This window comes from Girardinichthys multiradiatus, chromosome 2 (assembly GCF_021462225.1).
Source record: "Girardinichthys multiradiatus isolate DD_20200921_A chromosome 2, DD_fGirMul_XY1, whole genome shotgun sequence".
NCBI classification, from domain to species: Eukaryota; Metazoa; Chordata; class Actinopteri; order Cyprinodontiformes; family Goodeidae; genus Girardinichthys; species Girardinichthys multiradiatus.
Window position 1 is genome coordinate 49,281,704 of NC_061795.1, and position 15,895 is coordinate 49,297,598.

A 15,895-nucleotide genomic window follows, 5' to 3' on the forward strand; every position below is an offset into this window, starting at 1 on the left:
ATGAATGTTGTCTTCAATCCAACTGTGGAAATGTCACACAAATGTTTCTGCTGATGTCTGAATGTGTTTGAAGATGTTGTGTATCAAATGGGCTAAATGAGAAAGATTTTCACCATCTTTGCTCAGGCTAAAACAGGTCAGCATTTACTGTTTTTACTGTGCTTTTCTAGACTAAATAAAGACAAGGACTGGCCTACTCGTCCATGGACTTCAAGTGTTTAATAGGTTTATGTTTAAATTCTAGCTGCAGCTTTGTCTCTAAGAGAGCATTCACTCCTCCTGGATGAGCATGTAGAGACAGTGGACAGTTGCTGGCGTTGACTTTGCAGCAATCCCTCATACTGAGCATGCATGTAGCGACAGTGGAGAGGAAAAACTCCTTTTTAACAGGAAGAAACTTCCAGCAGAACCAGAACCAGGCTCAATGTGACCGGCCATCTGCCACGACAGACTGGGGGTTTGAGAGAACAGAGCAGAGACACAAAAATATCACAGAAGCACTGATCCAGGAGTCCTTTCCATGGGAAAGAAAAGAAAAATGTTAAAGGCAGTAGCTCCTTTAGTGGCTTTATCTAGGAGAGAAAGACAAATGCATGGACTAGTTTTTCAGCGTCACTCCTGGACAGGATATTTCTAATTTTGGCAATGTTCCAGAGGTGAAACAAGGAAATCCTAGAAACCTGTTTAATATGGGATTTAAATGACATGTCCTGGTCAAAAATAACACCAAGGTTTTTTACTTCATTACCGGAGGTCAAATTAATGCCATCCAGGTTAAGTGATTGACTAAGCAGTTTCTTTTTTAAAGACTCCGGTCCAAAGACGACAACTTCTGTCTTGTCTGAATTTAGAAGCAGAAAATTTAAAGTCATCCAAGTTTTTATATCTTCAAGACATGCTTGTAGTCTATCTAACTGGTTGGGTTCATCAGGATTTATGGATAAGTAAAGCTGAGTATCATCAGCGTAACAGTGAAAAGTTATCCTATGCTGCCTGATAATTTGACCTATTGGAAGCATATATATAGTAAAGAGAATTGGCCCAAGTACTGAACCCTGTGGTACTCCACAATTAACCCTGGAGTTTAAAGATGATTTATCATTTACATGAACAAACTGGAATCTGTCAGACAGATAATATTTAAACCAGCCTAGTGCTGTTCCCCTGATCCCTACAGCATATTCCAGCCTTTCTAATAGAATATTATGGTCGACTGGATCAAATGCAGCACTGAGATCTAACAGAACCAGAACAGACACAAGTCCATTATCTGAGGCCATAAGAATATCATTAGTGACTTTCAGCAGAGCTGTTTCAGTGCTATGATGAGCTCTGAAACCTGACTGAAACTCTTCAAACAGGTCATTGCTGTGTAAATGCTCACACATTTGATTAGCAACTATTTTCTCAAGAATTTTAGATAAGAATGGAAGATTGGATATAGGTCTGTAATTTATCAAGTCATCTCGATCAAGCGAAGGTTTCTTAAGTAAAGGTTTAATTACAGCTAACTTAAAAGCCTGTGGTTCTGATCCATTTACTAAAGATAGATTAATCATATCTAAAATGGGGCTGGTAATCAGAGGGAACACTTCCTTAAATAATTTGGTTGGGATTGGGTCTAACATACAAGTTGAAGGTTTAGATGAAGCTAATATTTCTGATAACTCAGGAAGCTCCACAGGATCAAAACAGTCCAAACACAAATCAGGTTCTGCAGTTACTTCCAATGTTGTCTCACTTGCTGAGGATGAAGTAATCACCTTCAGGAGTATGTCAAAGATTTTCTTTTTAATATAATCAATTTTATTTAAGAAGAATCCCATAAAGTCATGACTGCTGAGAGCTAAGGGAATGGATGGCTCAACAGAGCTATGACTCTGTGTGAGTTTAGCAACTGTTCTAAAGAGAAACCTAGGATTATTCTTGTTCTCTTCTATTAATGATGAGAAATAAGCTGTTCTAGCTTGGTGAAGTGTCTTTTTATACAACAGTAGAAGATCAGTTTATTTATTTCTATTTTACTGTGTTTTGTACGTGTTGCAGCCATACTGGGCTTCAAGTTTCCAACTAAGGTGGGAGCTCCTGTTGAAATTGGAAATTCTTGTCTGAGTACAAAAATAATTTATCATTAATTAGCTTTGAATTTACCTGTAAAGTACAGATACCAAAGCTCCAGGTAAGTACCACTGAGGTAGGCCATGCATTTTGTGTTTGAATAAAAAAACTATGTAACTCTCCAAAAGCAGCACTTAGTCATTCTTGTTTTTTTGTTTTGAAATAAGCAAATTAAATCAAGTTATAAATTCACAGTGAAACTTGAGTATTTAACTGAAGGATGTCTATCAGAACATCAGAGTCTCATACAGGCCCAGACTTACTCTGCTCCTGGAGTTAATTACCACAGTCTGCTGCACCATTTTAACACTGACTCTGCTGTTTGTGGGGATTAAAGGCAGAGCTACATCAGAAAAACGGGGAAACACCCACTGCTTCTTAGATTCGGAGAGCAGAATTAGCCCACTAATTTACTAATCTGATTCACATGGTGCAGGGCTGCTTCAAACACACCTAGATAGCAACGCATCGAAGTGAAACTGCCCTTTTCTGGTCTGGTTCCGTTTGTTTCAGTGCAGTCACTTTATTTAGAAACCCACAGTGATGTTCGTACAGAGCTGAACCGCTCATATTTGGGCTTGTTTTAATACATAATATTCATAAGTTTCTTTTAGTCTCTGTCTATGTTCATACTGCCTGACTTTAGCAGATCTCAGGTGGCCTAAAACACACAACTGATTCATTTGCAGACTGCTTCACCAGCCTGCTGCTGTTCCTCTATTTATACACACTTCCTGTTTTTATGAGCACGCTCACTGCAACACAGAAGTAAAGGTTATGTACAAGATATAGGATTCACTGGATTTTGATATTTTAAACCACTTAGTTTTTTTCTAAATAGAGCTGAGATCAGCTGAACAGATTTATTCCTCTGGCAGATGTTTGTAATGCAGGAGGTGAGCTGATTCATTCAGGAGGGGAAGCAGTTGCAGGATGTAGAGCAGCTGGATCAGATATTAAACATCGTGCTGCTCCTTTTTAAAAAACATAAATTTTATTTCTGAGCAGAGAAAGAGCAATGTAGGTTTCCTGTGTAGAAGTAGGACAATGTGTACCTCCTGGGAGTACCTCTCCATTACTGTACCTCTATGTCGTGTTTGCTCACACTTCCTCTGTTACAGCAAGAAGTTTGTGCACCTCCTCTGGTAATATTTTTGACTCTGACGCCCACGGGCAAACTCAGCCTGCTTAACGCCGTGCCCCACACTAGCTGTGAAAAAATTTCATTCTGAGCAGCTACTAAACAGGCGTCTGCAATTTTCTTTTGTTTATATTTTTAAATTAAAGTTCTTGTATAACTCCTTCTGTGCTCTTGTCGATCTAACACACTTCCTCCTTTGCCTTTTGCTCTCTTCCTCCAGCAACACAGAGAACAAAAGAGACGGTTCACCGCTCAAACAGACCAGCAAAGCTTCTAACCTCAGCCCGGTTCATTGCGCCTACCAGAGGACAGAGATCAGCAAGATTCAGGAGAAGTTCTCCTCCGCAGCGCCTGCATCGCAGGATGCCAAAAAACCAGCAGCGAACGGGCTGGTAGTGCAGATGGAGCAGGACAAGGAGACAGAGGAGAAGACACATGACAGAATGAGGATAGAGACTGCTGAGCTTGTAAATGGAGATTTGGAAAGTGAAGATCAGGTGGATTCACCTCACCACCACACAGACAGAACTGGTACCGAGAGCCATGCTGAAAACGAGGACAATAAGAAAACAACAGAAACTGTGCAAAAGAGTGAAGAAGGGAGCTCGGAGCATAAGGTGAGTTCATTATAGCTGCTTATAAATAAACATTTAAATGGTTTTCCTGTATTTTATTCATACCTTGATTATTTGCAGAAATATGTCACTTCTCTTTTTCTGATGCTTTGTACAAAACATTCTGATGTGCTGAATGTTTACCTTTTATTTGAAAGCAACAGTAAAGTGGGCTTAGAAACAGAAAGCATTAATAAAATAACCATTTACATTATAGAGCCAAATGTATTCCTCCATCTGTCTTTGCAAAAACACATGGGCTTGAGCTAATTCCATCTATACATCCATAGAGTTAAGAGTTTAACATGATGTTGACGCTCCCTTTGCAGCTGTAACAACAGGATGCCTAGAAGATAAGGTCTAGGAGTGTATTCATGGTCATTTCTGACCATTCTTCCAGGAGTGGGTGAGAAGGCCTGCCTTGCAGCCTCTGCTCTAATTCATCCCAAAGAGGTTCTATCGAGTTGTTCAGGACCTTGTGCTGGCCAGTTAGGCTCTTCCACATCCATGTCTTTATGGACCTTGCTTTGTGCACTGGTGCTCATTCATGTTGAAACAGGAGGCGGACATCCCTAAACTGTTCTCACAGAAGCAGGAGCATGAAATGGTCCAAAATGTCTTGGTTTGATGAAGCAGTCAGAGTTCCTTTCAATGGAATTAAGGGGAAGAGCCCAACAGAACAGCCCCACATCACTATCCTCCCTCCACCAAACTTTAACACAATGCAGGCAGGAAAGTGCCCAGACTCCTCCATTAGAGCAGTGCTCTAGGGTCCAGTGGTTTCGTACCTTACACCACTGCCTCTCTGACCCTTTTGTGTTGAATTTGGTAATGTAACGTATGGATGCAGCTGCTCAGCAATGGAAATTCATTCCATTAGACTCTTTACTCTCTGCTCTTCTGCTAATCTGAAGGCCACAAGAAGTTTCAAGGTCAACAGTTATTGACTCTCAGCTCTTGTGATTTTATGTGACCTCCCACATCATAGAGTTGCTGTTGTTCCCAATCGCTTCCACTTTCTTCCAAAACCACAACAGCTGACTGTGAAATATTTAGAAGCAAGGACCTCCTGTAGTTATTGCATTGGTGGGTTCCTCTTACGGTACCACAGTGGAATTCCCTGAGGACCTGAGAGCGGTGTCAGGAGCTTTGACTACGTCGTGTGATCTAATATGCTGTTTTTAGTCAAGATGCATTTCTTTCATGTTTTTAGGGTCGGAGTGTCTCGATTGTTGCATGTTTTTTTTTGTTTTTTTCACGTGTCCTGTCTTGACATTCAGGCGTACCATATAGAGCAGATGGTTGCCAACATGTGCCAGGGCAGTTTTGCTCTACAAAAAGGATATCTCAAGATGAAATCCTAATTGCGTGATGAACTTTATGAAATCGAGACTGGATGCACCATCAAAGTAGGCAGGCCACGTTGATGTAATGGTAACCTGTATTTGTATGATATTCAACCATTTTTGTTACATTCAAAATGTTTTACAACTGAAACTGTTTTTGTGCTGTTGCATTTCCTGGCCTGGGCATTCTTGCAAAACAGATCTTTGACCTCAACAAGTCTTTTCCTGGTTAATTAAAGGGTTTAAATTAAAAAAGAGGCAGTCTGCATGCTGAGGTGCTAGATTTGTAAACCCGTGGCCATGGAAGTGATTGAAACACCTGAGGTCAATGATTTGGATGGTTGAGTGAATACTTTTGTAAGTACAGTGTATATAATTTTGGCCCAGATATTCAAGCTTCTAGTACAACATTGTGACTCTCAACCGACTGACTGGTTGACTGCAAAATTAAAAAGATTGTGTAATGTGTTAAATATTATGGCTGGTGGATCCCATTTGTTCTATAAAAATATCCTACTGTTGATCCTGGCACATGGTTTCTACCCAAATCAGTTTATTTTTAGGATGATTCTGCTTTCTATCAGCTTCACAGTCTAATCCCTGTAGTTCATTTGACAGTTAGAACCCTCCTTGTTTACTTTAAAAAACATATTTTGATGTAAAAGTTGTTGCAGCTACTGAACTCTGTTGAAATTCACATTGTAAGACAGTAATTGAAGGTCTGTGAATTTCAACTGTTGGTGCAGTTTATTACCTTCTGAGATCTTTATGATTCTTATAAAACACCATTATAACTAATCTGTCTTCTGTTAAATATTCATAGTGATCAAATTTAAACTCTATAAACAATGACTGATCAGTTTTAAATGAATCATCAGAGATTTACCAATCAGGCTTTTCCTGTCTGTTAACGATTTCTAGGTTTTGTTGAGGTGTGGGTCGTTTGATAGACCCACAGATTGGGTCTATCAAACGAGTTTGTTTTAAATGATGCTCAGTTGGTACTAAGGGGTCCAAAAGTGTGACAAGAAAATATACTTCACATCACGCCACCACCACTAGACTATACCGCTAATGCAAAACAAGATGGAGCCTTGCTTACTTTGTTTACACCGAATCCTGAGACGACCATCTAAATGTTGCAGACTGAGACTCATCGGACCAGGCAATGTTTTCCCAATCTGTCGTCTGGTTCTGGTGGGTCTGGGTGAATTTAAGCTTGATATCATGTTCCCAGCTGACAGGAGTTGCACCTGCTGGAGTCTTCTGCTGCTATACCTCAGCTGCCTCAAGGTCCCACGCGTTGTGTGTTCAGAGGGTGTTCTGCAGACCTTGGTTGGAACCAATGGTTATTTGAGCTACTGTTGCCTGTCATCTGGAACCAGTTGGCCCATTCTCATCTGACATCTGACTCCAACAAGGCATTTTCAGGTCATTCTCTGTAAACCTTAGAGATGGTTGTTGGTGGAAAACCCACCAGATCAGAAGGTTCTAAAATACTCAGACCCGCCTGTCTGGTACCAACAACCAAACTATGTTCACAGTCATCCTCAGTTTTAATGCACTTTATGAATGGGGGAAAAAATCAGACTTTTCATGATTTGAACTGCAAATCTGAACCATGAAAAATTGTCTGATTCTGATCTCTGGCTGATTGACTTATGGTTAAGGTGAATACTTTTCCAATGAATTTAAAGTGAACTCCATTCAGAGACCTTCCTTAACCCATTGACCTCACTAGATTTTACAACAGAATAGGCCGCTTTGCTGCACCATGGTATACTTATGTGTGGAACTGACACTAGATAAGCCACTTGAACAGCCTCAGTAAACAACAGGCTTAAGTAGTTTAGTCCTGGTTTACCAATCCAAGAGGTCAGTCAATATTCACTGGGTTAGACCTTCTGTCTGAAGGTTCATGACATTAAATGGAAAGGAGTTAATTTTGAGGCCTAGTCTACAGCACATTTTGACACTAAAACTGAGACTGCCTCTTTGATTTTTTTGTACAATACTGCTGATTTAACGCAGATGTGTCCTGCATTTTTTTTTATTTCATTTTCCTCTGTTTCCAGGCTTGTAGTTCATAGTAGATGTATAAATTCCCATGTCCAAAAGCGAGAAATATGTAAAAAGTGAGAAAGCAGAAGGGCGAGAACATAGCCATGAGTTGTGGACGAGTGAATAGCGTCACATACATACACTGAACTTTAGTGTCGGTAGGACTGGTTACATAGTCTGCAGCTTTAGCAGTGGTTAGGCTGCGTTTGGCCTTGGAGCTCAGAGCTGGGAATCACATCAGTGTTTGAAGAATGCTAGTCAAAGGTTAGAAAACAGTGTTTGCTAATTGTTGTGGAGCTAACTACTAATAGAAATACAAGTCACTAAGAAGGTATTTCTCTTCATTTTATGTGTTAAAACTAAAAAAGGGACATGTTCAGAAATAGATGTTTCAATGCATCTTGCACGGATATAAACCATCAGAAGTGCTTTAAATAGGCCACCTACAGGGTTTGGACAATGAAACTGAAACACCTGGTTTTAGACCACAATAATTTATTAGTATGGTGTAGGGCCTCTTTTTGCGGCCAATACAGCGTCAATTCATCTTGGGAATGACATAAACAAGTCCTGCACAGTGGTCAGAGCGATTTTAAGACATTCTTCTTGCAGGATAGTGGCCAGGTCACTACGTGATACTGGTGGAGGAAAACGTTTCCTGACTCGCTCCTCCAAAACACCCCAAAGTGGCTCAATAATATTTAGATTTGGTGACTGTGCAGGCCATGGGAGATGTTCAACTTCACTTTCATGTTCATCAAACCAATCTTTCACCAGTCTTGCTGTGTGTATTGGTGCATTGTCATCCTGATACACGGCACCGCCTTCAGGATACAATGTTTGAACCATTGGATGCACATGGTCCTCAAGAATGGTTCGGTAGTCCTTGGCAGTGACGCGCCCATCTAGCACAAGTATTGGGCCAAGGGAATGCCATGATATGGCAGCCCAAACCATCACTGATCCACCCCCATGCTTCACTCTGGGCATGCAACAGTCTGGGTGGTACGCTTCTTTGGGGCTTCTCCACACCATAACTCTCCTGGATGTGGGGAAAACAGTAAAGGTGGACTCATCAGAGAACAATACATGTTTCACATTGTCCACAGCCCAAGATTTGCGCTCCTTGCACCATTGAAACCAACGTTTGGCATTGGCATGAGTGACCAAAGGTTTGGCTATAGCAGCCCGGCTGTGTATATTGACCCTGTGGAGCTCCTGACGGACAGTTCTGGTGGAAACAGGAGAGTTGAGGAGCACATTTAATTCTGCCGTGATTTGGGCAGCCGTGGTTTTATGTTTTTTGGATACAATCCGGGTTAGCACCTGAACATCCCTTTCAGACAGCTTCCTCTTGCGTCCTCAGTTAATCCTGTTGGATGTGGTTCGTCCTTCTTGGTGGTATGCTGACATTACCCTGGATACCGTGGCTCTTGATACATCACAAAGACTTGCTGTCTTGGTCACAGATGCGCCAGCAAGACGTGCACCAACAATTTGTCCTCTTTTGAACTCTGGTATGTCACCTATAATGTTGTGTGCATTTCAATATTTTGAGTAAAACTGTGCTCTTACCCTGCTAATTGAACCTTCACACTCTGCTCTTACTGGTGCAATGTGCAATCAATGAAGACTGGTTACCAGACTGGTCCAATTTAGCCATGAAACCTCCCACACTAAAATGACGTGTTTTAAGTTTCATTGTCCAACCCCTGTACTTCACTATCTTTTTTGTGTGTGGCAGTCATATTGGAAACTAAAGTCTTAGTTTAGTATGATTAAACAGAGGGAGGCTAACATTAGATGGCTAAAAAACTGCCTTTCTGAATGTTGTACATGTGTTTAGCATGTAAACATTGCTATTTCAGCACGGCTACAGTGTCTTTCCAGATACTGTTTTCTTAAGAAAAAACAACAGATGATATTTTTGGTAAAAGGTGTTTCAGCTCACCATGGAATCATTACCATTGTTCATGTAAAAGGAAGTGTGTGGCTGGTTGTTCTCAGGTCACTCTGACCAGCATTTAAGAGGAAGATTATGCCTTTTTGTGGCTCGGCACCACATAAAATCTTCCACCATTGATGCTGAACTCTTGTGATCATTTTACAAGCCTCTCTTATTGTTTGTGACAGCAGATGACTTCTCACTGGTGGTTAACTGATGACTTGGTTTTATCTGGTGTCATTTCCCCTATTCCATGTTTTCAATTCCTGTTCTGAGAGCCCAGACCTCATCAAGCTCAGTGTTAGAGATGGACAACACAGCCGAACTGCTGAGGAGTCCCAGTCAGTGCAGTTAGTTTAGACCAGCTATCCTTGTAGTTCTGTAGTCACACAGGAATATTTTCAAATTGAAAAGAAGAGATCAGCTGCAAGAGTCCACTTCCTGGTTTATGCAGGGCTGTCGTCAGGGTTTAAACGACCACTCACCCGTTTCTTATTATTAGATGGAGACCTTCTCAGGGTTGTCATTCATTCTTTTTTGCTTCTCAGGAGACAAATGAGCAAAAGCTGTTTAAGATCGCCAGCGAGCTCCTGCACACAGAGAAGGCCTACGTGGCCCGACTCAACCTGCTGGACCAGGTGAGGAACTTGTTGAAATCTCCATCTCACTTCTGTTTTCAGTCTTGCAGTACATCAGCCATGCTTTATGCATCACAGTAGGAGAAAACGTTGTTAAACTCTAACTGCTTACACGTCTATCCAGGTATTCTGTGCTAAGATGATGGAGGAGGCAAATAAAGGCACTTTCCCTGTGGATGTGGTGAAGAACATCTTCTCTAACATAACCTCCATCCATGCCTTTCACAGCCAGTTTCTGCTTCCTGCTCTGGAGAAACGCATGGGGGAATGGTAGGTTTCAGTGGTGCTACCACCATAGCTTTCTGCTATTTGTAGTTTTCTGGAAAACCGTTTCAGACCATCAAACAAATTTGAATCAGAGAAAAAGATAACCAGAGTTAATGATAAAGAGCCCCTGTGAGAACCATTATTCAGACATGGAGAAAACATGAAACAGCGGAGAACCTTCTCAGGAGAGGCCAACCTACCTAAACTACTCCAGAGCTCAGAGACGGCTCATCCAAGAGGTCACAGAAAAATCCAGAACATCTAAAGTTCTGCCAAAACCATTGCAGACCTAAAATGACACAAAGGCTCATCTCACATTTACCAAAAAACGTCTTGATGATCCCCAAGGATTTAGGGAAAAAATATGAAGCAGAACGTTTTGAACATGTGTGTCCCGTGACATTTGGTGTAAAATTAGCAAAGCAACTCAGAAAAAAAACAGTACTTTGGGTCAAACATGGTGGTGGTAGTATCATAATCTGGGGCTGCTTTGCAGCCTCAGGACATAGAAGACATGAAATCTGCTCTCCTGAAGGAGAATATGAGGTCATCAGCTCATGACTTGAAGCACTAAAGCACATCAGCAAGTCCACAAAATCTAAATTAAGATTTTGGTGTGGCCTAGTCAAAGTCTAGACCTGAATCCACTTGAGATGTGGCGCCATGGTCCTAAACAGGGCAACTCATGCTGGAAAACCCTCCGATGCTGAATGAAAACACTTGTTCAATCAAGAATGGCCTGAAATTCCTCCAATCCTATTTTAAAATATTGTAGCCTACTTCTGGTTGTCAGACAGGTTCTGTTTAAATTGTTTCTTGATTCTGTGCTTCTAGATGGATTGAAATTCAGTAATTTGGAACCATCATTTTACATTTAGTCAGGTTATCTTTGTGAAAAAAACAAAAACATCAGAAATCTGTGAGGGGGAAATACTTTTTTTCCAGCGCTGCATTCTTATGGTTTTCTCACAAACACAAGCTTATGGTGATGAATGAAGCTAATATTTGTCATCATTTTTTATATGCAACAGGAAATGCAGCAGTTAAAGCTGGGGTTGATTTTGGTTGTTAGAATATGGTCTCTATAGTGAAAGACATTTAACTCAGTTTTATTCTAGATAATCTAGTTTGCCCTGTAGTCCACCAGGAAGTGATCCTTATTGCTCCTACTCTGCAGGGAATCCATTCAACGGATCGGTGACATTCTGCAGAAACTTACACCCTTTCTCAAAATGTATGCCGAGTATGTGAAGAACTTCGACAAGGCCATGGAGCTGCTGAAACAGTGGACCGACCGTTCGCCTCAATTTAAGGCTGTAATTCAGGAGATACAGGTACACATATTGGTGGAAAATCTGGTCTGTTCATCTTGTCCTGTTACCATCAAATAGGATTAGGTGAACAGAAGCACTGTTCTGAGATATTAAACTCACAAACAAGCTTCCTGTTTGCATGTGGACAGAGTCAGGAGATCTGCGGCAGTCTGACGCTCCAGCATCACATGTTGGAGCCAGTGCAGAGAGTTCCTCGATACGAGATGCTGCTGAAAGACTACCTGAAGAAGCTGCCTCAGGACGACCCTGACCGGACAGATGCAGAAAGTACGTGCAGATGTGTTTTTATCACTTAACATACAGTGTGGTATAAAAATACTTGAGTGGTGCCTTCTTTCTTTATGCTTGGCTTCCAACATTCCAAAGTTTGTTGTAAAAGTCTTAAATGGTCTTGATCAGAACTTCTCCAGACTTTCCAAAGTTTTTCTTTTGATGTTGGCTGCTTCTTTATTTCCTTTGAGAGGAACATTTCTATTAAAGCCAATTAATGCAGGCTGCTAAACTCAAATAAAGAATCATTATTTTATTTACATATAGCAAAGATTTTAGTTTACCTCTTTAGATACTTTGTTAGCAGCACCTCCATCCATATACTTGTAACATAAACCCATGGAAACTTGAGTGATGAAAAATAAGGATTTTTTTGCATGAATAAGCTGTATTTACCCTGTGACTATATGTAGATGTGTACACATGAATATGTGTATGCTTGGGGATATGTATGTAAGTGTTCAGATGGGTATATTTATTCATTTTGCTTTGTGAAGTTCCAAGATTTTGCACGTTCGTTTAAGGCTGAAGAAAAATGTATTGGTCTATAAACTTTATCTAAAACTTGATCTTATTGCAGATAATTTTTTATCACCCATACCACTTTGTTAGTCCTTTCCTGATGCTAAAAACATGAACTGCAGAAAATAATTAAATAAAATAAATAAAACTGTCCAAAGGACAGAAACAGCCTTGAGGAAGCCTGGAGAACTACCGGCCAGGATCATTTTAAATGACCAAAAGAAGACCTGGTGCTTAGAAGTGTACAGTACTGTATGCATTAAAGAAATGAAACATCTTTCCTGTTTTCCAGAATCATTAGAAATCATTGCTACAGCAGCCACTCACTCCAACAGTGCCATTAGAAAATCTGTAAGTAATCCTCCAGATTTCCTGAATCTCTCTACTCTGGATCACTTTACAAAGACGGGTTTCCTTCAACTGTTCAGGAAAACCTGAAGAAGCTGATGGAGATATATGAGATGTTGGGTGAAGAGGAGGACATTGTTAACCCCTCAAATGAGTTCATCAAGGAAGGCCACATCCTGAAGCTGGCAGCCAGGAACACCTCAGCCATGGAGAGATACCTTTTCCTGGTGAGGAACACACACACACACACACACACACACACACAGACAAACACATAACCTGCGTTTTAATTAAGGATACCAAAGAGAAATAAATGAATCATTTCATGTTAGCAACACCTCTGTGTGAAGAAATGTGTGGGGCACTTTAAGAAATCTCTTGTTTTTGATATGATGCATTTATGCTTCCTATTAGCTGCTTGGACAATATGTCTCAGCTGCTTAATTCAACTCACCTGCAGAAACAAGAGCTTCACAATCTGAGGGGAAACAAAGCCAGAAACCTCAACCACAGCACTGATTCACCCATCTTTTATGGTAGCTTAGCAGCTGAGGTCTGTGCTTTTTCATACCAGTTCAACAACATGCTGTTATACTGCGTACCTAAATTCAGCCTGGGAGGAACCAAGTATACAGTCAGGACCAGAATTGGGATTGATGGCATGAAGGTCCTGGAAACGAGCAATGAGGACTACCCTCATACCTTCCAGGTGTCGGGCAAAGAGAGAACGCTGGAGCTTCAGGCCAGGTGAGCTTCCTGCAGACATCTCACAGAACGTTGGAGGTCAAACATTTAATAAATACACGCACATTACTGTGGGAGGAGATCAGAGTGACATGATTGCCTTTTAACAAAGTCACATCATGGTATTTAATAATAATACAAAACATGAAAATGTGCAAAATGATCTGGTTGATTTTATTTTAAACAGAAAGCAACATTTATTCCTGGTGCTGCTGCTAAAACTAATTTTGTGTTACTATGATTTTCTACATAAAATTGGGCAAAAATCTAGAATAAAAAGCTTTTAAATTCGTTTTTAGGTGCTTATTGCACCGAATATTCTTTGTATTCATCTGCTCAGAGTTTAACAATATGGTATTTTAGAGGTTTAGGAATCAGATGTTTTGCATACACAGACACACGTGCACACCTTTCTCTCTGACCAAGATCTTCATCATGACATTAGACTGACATGAAATCCCTTTTTATCCCACAGAGGACTTCCATGTAGCTGAATTTGTGTTTCTTATAAACATTAGAAGAGTAGTATCCGTTTTAAGCCAACTGACCAGAGGTTTGCAGTAGTAGGATTTTGAAGGACAGAGCAGTCCCATTTAATGCTTCATGTAGATAGAGAGAACCGGTCACTCGATAAAAGGATTTTCAGCTGTAGGGACCCTGTAAATACCTGAAGAAAAGCCAGCTTTAGTTAAATAAATTCTGTCCGTTTTTCTCCTCAGCTCAGAGCAAGACAAGGCAGACTGGATCAAGGTATAGACAGTCCAGTTCTGTCAGTTTCTTTTCCTTTTTACAAGTTTAAAATTAAACTCTAAAGACTCACATTTGGTTTGTTGTTGTTCTTCTGTCACAGGCTTTCCGGCAGACCATAGAGATCTTCCAGCAGAAAAACGAGTCGTTCAAGAACGCTCTGAAGGACGTGGAGGAAGTTTCGGTTAGTGCTGCATCAAAACTATTCTCAGAGGAATTGCCAACATATTTTGGGCTTGTTATGCTGACTGTTTCTTTTCTTTAATGCAGAAAGCTGAGCTGGGGAAGCGGGCTCCTCGCTGGATTCGTGACAATGAAGTGACAATGTGCATGAAGTGTAAGGAGCCTTTCAATGCCATCACGCGGCGGAGACATCACTGCAGAGCCTGCGGCTTCGTAAGTTATCCTCCTGCTGCCGTCGTGCTTAATGCATCCACTCTGGGTGGAACAGAAGACACCGCGGTTTAACCTTTAAAGTGGAGATGTGGGACTAAATGGATTAAACACTTTGATTTACTGATTGTCTGGAGCTTGTCTTTGTGTCGGAGATCGACTGATGATGAACGTTACTGTTTCACTTCCAGTTAGTATGATGGTGTACTATTTTGACAGATGCCTTGTTGTTTTTCCTCCAACTGCTCAAGATATCAAGATAAGATCTATATAAGTTTGTAATTTTATTAATGGGTAAAACTAATTGTATAGAATTATTACTCAGTGAGAGGGTTTATTTCTGCTCATTTTAATGATTCTAGGTTATGGCTAATAAAAAACCCAAATTCAATTTATCAGAAAATTTGAATATAACATCAGATCAATGAAACAAAATAAAGGATTTTAACCCAGAAATGTCAAGGTTCTGTACAGTATCTGCTCTCAGTAGTTGGTCTGGGCTCCTTTTGCAATAATTACTGCATAAATGCAGCATGGCATGGAGGAGATCAGCCTGTGGTTCTGCTGAGGTGTTCAAGAAGCCCAGGTTACTTTGGTAGCAGCCTTCAGCTGGTCTGCATAGTTGCTTCTGGATTCGTTTGCTAGATTTTTTCCTCTCTGTTACTTTTTAAAGCTGTTTGACCTCCTGGCTTACCAAAAAAGCATTTAATTGACTTATTTTAGACATTTCATTTTTACCACCACTGGCAGGTTTTTATATGAACTGTGAAAAAGAAATGTTGTTCTCACACTAAGGCATCAGCTCTGTTGGTCAAAGATAAAATGCATCATTAGTCAAGTCTAAACTGTGATGATTAAAGGATGGCTGATTCTTTCAGGTGGTGTGCTGGAAATGCTCAGACAATAAGGTTCAGCTTGAATATGACAACAACAAGGTGAATAAAGTCTGCAGAGACTGTTTCTGCATCCTGACGGGAGAAGGGGTCACCGAGGGCAAAAAGAAGGGCATCCTTGAGGTAATGTTTGAACCAATACTGCAAAGGCACAGCGTTTTGGAAGGGTATCTTATAATCATCATAATTCACTGCTGCAAGGCACTGTATTGTTTATTATATATGTACTCCTATAATTAGGATGCAGTCCTAAAACACAGTGTGAAAATGACATGAAAAATGTTTCAGCATTCAGCTGCATCGTCTCCTCCCTCTCTATGCAGATCGAGGCAGCTCAGATCACAGACAGCAGCATCATGTGTGGTTTCCTGCAGCACTCAGAGAAAGGCAAACTTTGGCAGAAGGTCTGGTGTGTCATCCCTGAGAAGGAGTGTCTGGTGCTCTACCTCTACGGAGCTCCACAGGTGAAAAAACAAAACAAAGAAGTGAAAAATATCCTTCAATTGGCTCTTTT

The 15,895-nt window shown here is 40.7% G+C and overlaps 1 protein-coding gene across 10 annotated transcripts in view; it reads left to right on the top strand.

Moving 5' to 3' along the window:
- The window catches only part of fgd4a (FYVE, RhoGEF and PH domain containing 4a), a 73,685-nt gene that overhangs the window by 54,451 nt on the left and 3,339 nt on the right, over nt 1-15,895 (top strand). For all 10 annotated transcript variants that reach the window (XM_047392165.1, XM_047392174.1, XM_047392192.1 and 7 more), the window contains 13 exons: nt 3,480-3,876; nt 9,774-9,863; nt 9,988-10,133; nt 11,308-11,464; nt 11,593-11,731; nt 12,549-12,607; nt 12,685-12,831; nt 13,179-13,351; nt 14,068-14,098; nt 14,199-14,279; nt 14,366-14,491; nt 15,367-15,504; nt 15,705-15,845. In XM_047392165.1, the coding sequence (XP_047248121.1) occupies nt 3,480-3,876; nt 9,774-9,863; nt 9,988-10,133; nt 11,308-11,464; nt 11,593-11,731; nt 12,549-12,607; nt 12,685-12,831; nt 13,179-13,351; nt 14,068-14,098; nt 14,199-14,279; nt 14,366-14,491; nt 15,367-15,504; nt 15,705-15,845 (1,825 nt within the window). The remainder of the gene's footprint in view (nt 1-3,479; nt 3,877-9,773; nt 9,864-9,987; nt 10,134-11,307; nt 11,465-11,592; nt 11,732-12,548; nt 12,608-12,684; nt 12,832-13,178; nt 13,352-14,067; nt 14,099-14,198; nt 14,280-14,365; nt 14,492-15,366; nt 15,505-15,704; nt 15,846-15,895) is intronic.